At 34.4% G+C, this 3800-nt stretch overlaps 1 protein-coding gene across 1 annotated transcript; it reads right to left on the reverse strand.

Moving 5' to 3' along the window:
- Positions 1 to 1050: 1050 nt before the first annotated feature.
- Positions 1051 to 3293, reverse strand: LOC139482423 (uncharacterized protein KIAA1958-like). The gene is made up of 4 exons (XM_071266322.1): positions 3038 to 3293; positions 2567 to 2724; positions 2118 to 2264; positions 1051 to 1858 (listed from the first exon to the last, which is right to left on the reverse strand). Exons 1-4 carry the CDS (start codon positions 3229 to 3231, stop codon positions 1164 to 1166), a joined length of 1194 nt encoding a protein of 397 aa, XP_071122423.1. The 5' UTR covers positions 3232 to 3293; the 3' UTR covers positions 1051 to 1163.
- Positions 3294 to 3800: the final 507 nt, after the last annotated feature.

Below are 3800 nucleotides of genomic sequence, written 5' to 3' on the forward strand. Positions count from 1 at the left end.
AAAAAAAAATGCTTGTTTTTTGCCCCTTTTTTTCCCCAGGTAACTCCTAAAATTTTGAGGCGATTACCCCCAAAATCGATCCCAGCATTCTCTTTGTGATATAGAACCTTCTGGTACAATGTCAGACAGATCCATACACTAACACACAAGTTATTGTCTTGAAGTTACAAACATGCTTATTTGTGGTCCCTAACTCCTTAAATGTTGGTACCATAACCCCCAAAAGCAATCCACGCCTTCCTTTTGTGGTATTGAACCTTATGGTAAAATTTTATAGAGATCCATTCACTTCAACTAAAGTTATAGTGCGAAAACCAATGTGTCTTCGGACCCCGCCAGACGACGACAACGCCAACGTCATACCAATATACGACCACAATATTTTTTTGTCGTACACAAATTACTTGATATTGTTAAAATAAAATGAAATTAATTTGAACAAATAAATACTTGATAAAAAAAAACTAAAAAAACTAACAAGATGGAATTTATTATCTCTCATACAACGGGCAAGCGTCTTTTCATAGCCATTACAATGAACAGTTTTATTTAACTCATCCAGCCATCTACATTTTCGTTGAGATTATTCTACAAGTTTATGCGTCTACTTACACGTGTACATTAAAATTCGCGGCAGCGATAACCAAGTCCTTGTAAAATGCACAAACAAAGAGAAAATTCAGTTTACCGTTCAACAATTTCTGAAATTTCAATCTGGTGAAATTTCCCGTCAATGCTAGATCTCAAATCACTAGTATATAACAAGTACCAGGCAAGGACTTATCTTTAGATGATTCCTGTATAGATATCAACCGCATGTATACTATGGTATTATTGCGTAACAATTTTCATATTGGCTTAGTTATAGGTCCGAGGGTACCAATATGGCTGCCCGAGGACCTATAACTAAGCCAATATGAAAATTGTTACGCAATGATACCTTTATTAATTAACCAGTCCAATATGAACTCTAGCCGGGCCAATATGAAGATTGAAAATAGTGTGAAAATCTGACATTCAGGACTTCAATAGTAGTGATTTGAATATGTATCAATGAAAATTGAGGATTTTAATCAAAACAATAAAATAGTAACAATTTTATTAAATAATCAACAGTAAATAAACACAACAAGTAAAAAACATGTTTTTATCTAGTTTTCAGATTAAAGCTCTTGGCTGCAGTTTATAGTATTCTTTCTTTCCCCTGAGTATATGTTAATATTGAAAACACCACCTGTTATAGTTGCACCTGCAAACATGGCCATTGGGTTGTCATGTTTGTTAGCAGTTTGATTATTTGTATTTGATACATTTGCATTTAAATTATTATGAACTAATGTATTTGAGTTTGAAAGTTCACAAGGTTCCTCTGAATCTGATGTCGTCTGTAAATCTGAGTTCGGCAACATGACCTTAGATATTGTGTGAGAAGCTTGTTGCTGTTGTTCAATAGACGGTACTGAATAATGAGTTAAGGTACTAATGCCTTTCCAGCCTCCTAATTGAGCAACTTCATTGGCAGGTCTACCATTTTGAAGTAGTGTGGTAGCAAAAGTTTTACGTCCCGAAAGATTAACCTTTCTTCCTTGAAGATCTCCTTTTTCTGCCATATTTTTTACCATTTTACCTAATTTATCTTTGCCTATGGTTTGGCGAGTGTACCATATTTCCTCATGTTTATTATCTAAAGGCCTCAAATAAAATCTATGTTCATCAGTTAATGTGTCTTGAGGTCTATCCCGTTTGTATTCCTTGTAAACATGAATAGGGCAATTACTTCCTCCTTCCCCGAAAATCTTTGGCGTAATATCCCGGAAATCCCTGCTTTTTGCTCCACTACGGGTTTTGGTGCTTCTTTCTGAAAAAGTATGCTTATGTCAATATTTAAAGAAGAATTATCCTTCCTGTCTGTACAAAACTTTCACTTTTATATAACAAAAAACATGTATTGCATAGTAAATAAGATTTGTTTTGATAAATATAAAACAATGGTTAATATCCTTAAAAGCACAAATTACCAACTTTTGTCAGGACTGTTGTACATGTACATCCATTATCCACAGAAGTATATATTCTGTGATTTCTAAAAGATTTAAAATATCATAACATAATCTCACCATTAAATTCCAAATACTCCTTTCCATCAGATGTAGCTTTTAACTTGACATCTCCCCATGTCATGTTAACATGGTCTTGTCGACCTCGTAGACCAAAGTATGTTGCATTATTTAAAAACACAGCATTCAGTAATGCATCAGGGTTTTCTGGAAAAAGAAAAAAAAAGAACTTAACTAAAATACATGTATCTTAATGTAAATATCCAACTTAAAATAGTATTTAAAGGACAAATACTGTATCAAAATGCAAAAGACCTCTGGAGACACTCTCATTGTTCAAGACCTTATGTGTATTTTAAACATTTTTTATTAGAACAACCATTTAATAATCAGGGATGGATAGAGGGCGACAAGGAAATAAAATAATTTGTTTGCCACAAGGTTAGAAAAATGTTTAATTAAAAGTTACTGACTGACACGCTGGAATACAACATTTTTTTTAAACTTACGTGTTCCAATAACGCCTTTCTCCCTCAAGATTTGGATTTCCTCAGTCGACAAAGGTTCAGCTCTGTTTGGCTTACTGCCCTTGCCCAATGACTTTAATGCCTTTCGCTTCGCTTCTAATACCCGTCTTGTGTGGTTGAACTCAGGATCCTTTTTAATACTGAAACATTAAAGAAAAGATATGCATAATATCTGACATGTAATTTTTGTATGTACATGTTTTATACTTATAGCAAAGAGAAACCAAGGAATATTCATTGTACACAAGCTTAAGATCATCAAAACCACATTGACCCAGATGATATATATAGTTTTTACCAAAAAAAATGACACAAGGCTAAAATTAAAATATTGGCACTGAATATTCGAGTCATAATGCTTGACAGAATAATGCAAAGGCTATCATGCTATATCAAGACAAGGGAGTTACATGTCTCACAGATATCAAATAATCTACATGAAAATAATCGTACCTTATACTACTTTTTGAGTCCTTCAAATGTCTATCCAAGCTGTTGAACATAGAGGATAAAGAGTCAGGCTCATATTCGTCACCATTTTTCTTCAGGACTACAAGAAAAAATCTTGATAACAGACTGTCCAAGTCTTTGGCAGGTATTTCCACTGAATCACGCATTTCTCCAACAGATATGAAAAAATCCAGCATCACTTTCAAGTCACTCTTTGTTTTAGTTTTTGTGTTCTTGTTAACACTTAAAGCTAGAAAACAGTCAGTGTCTTCATCAGTGATAGAGCGAAACCTCTTGCTACTCGAGCTATTTTCTTTGTCTGATTCGTCAATCTCATGATTCTGTGCATTTTCAATGTCCTGCAGAATTTCATTTGGGAAGTTGAAATTCGCTGAATCAACTTCTTCCAGAATCAAATTTTCTTCCCCATTGACATCCGCGAGATTTCTCTTGATGTACTCTGCCTCCCTATTAGATAAATCGTCGTAGTGAAAATAGTCTTCAACTAACGCATCCATCGCATCATCTATATTTTGTAAAGAGCTATTGCTCCATCGTTTTGTTGTCATTTTCTCCTGTCAGACGACACTAGCCGTAGTTCTCTAGAGTTATCGGGATTTCAACCGATTAGTCTAGAGCTAATCGAATATGCTAATATTGGGCTTGCTAAACCCGGGCCAATACGGAAAAATCCGTTTTGGCCTTATAGGACAAAATTATCGATTTGGCAGTTTTACTCGTATTTAGTCAAATAAGCTCCAGTTAA

This window comes from Mytilus edulis, chromosome 7, assembly GCF_963676685.1.
Source record: "Mytilus edulis chromosome 7, xbMytEdul2.2, whole genome shotgun sequence".
In the NCBI taxonomy this organism is placed as follows: domain Eukaryota; kingdom Metazoa; phylum Mollusca; class Bivalvia; order Mytilida; family Mytilidae; genus Mytilus; species Mytilus edulis.

What these genes read in the sequence shown, in the direction of transcription:
- LOC139482423 (XM_071266322.1), bottom strand. Translation starts at nt 3,231, where the DNA reads ATGCTGGATTTTTTCATATCTGTTGGAGAAATGCGTGATTCAGTGGAA. An exon ending in GACTCAAAAAGTAGTATAAG is followed by an intron (nt 2,725 to 3,037) that starts GTACGATTATTT and finishes TTAATGTTTCAG; the next exon opens with TATTAAAAAGGATCCTGAGT. An exon ending in GAAAGGCGTTATTGGAACAC is followed by an intron (nt 2,265 to 2,566) that starts GTAAGTTTAAAA and finishes TTCTTTTTCCAG; the next exon opens with AAAACCCTGATGCATTACTG.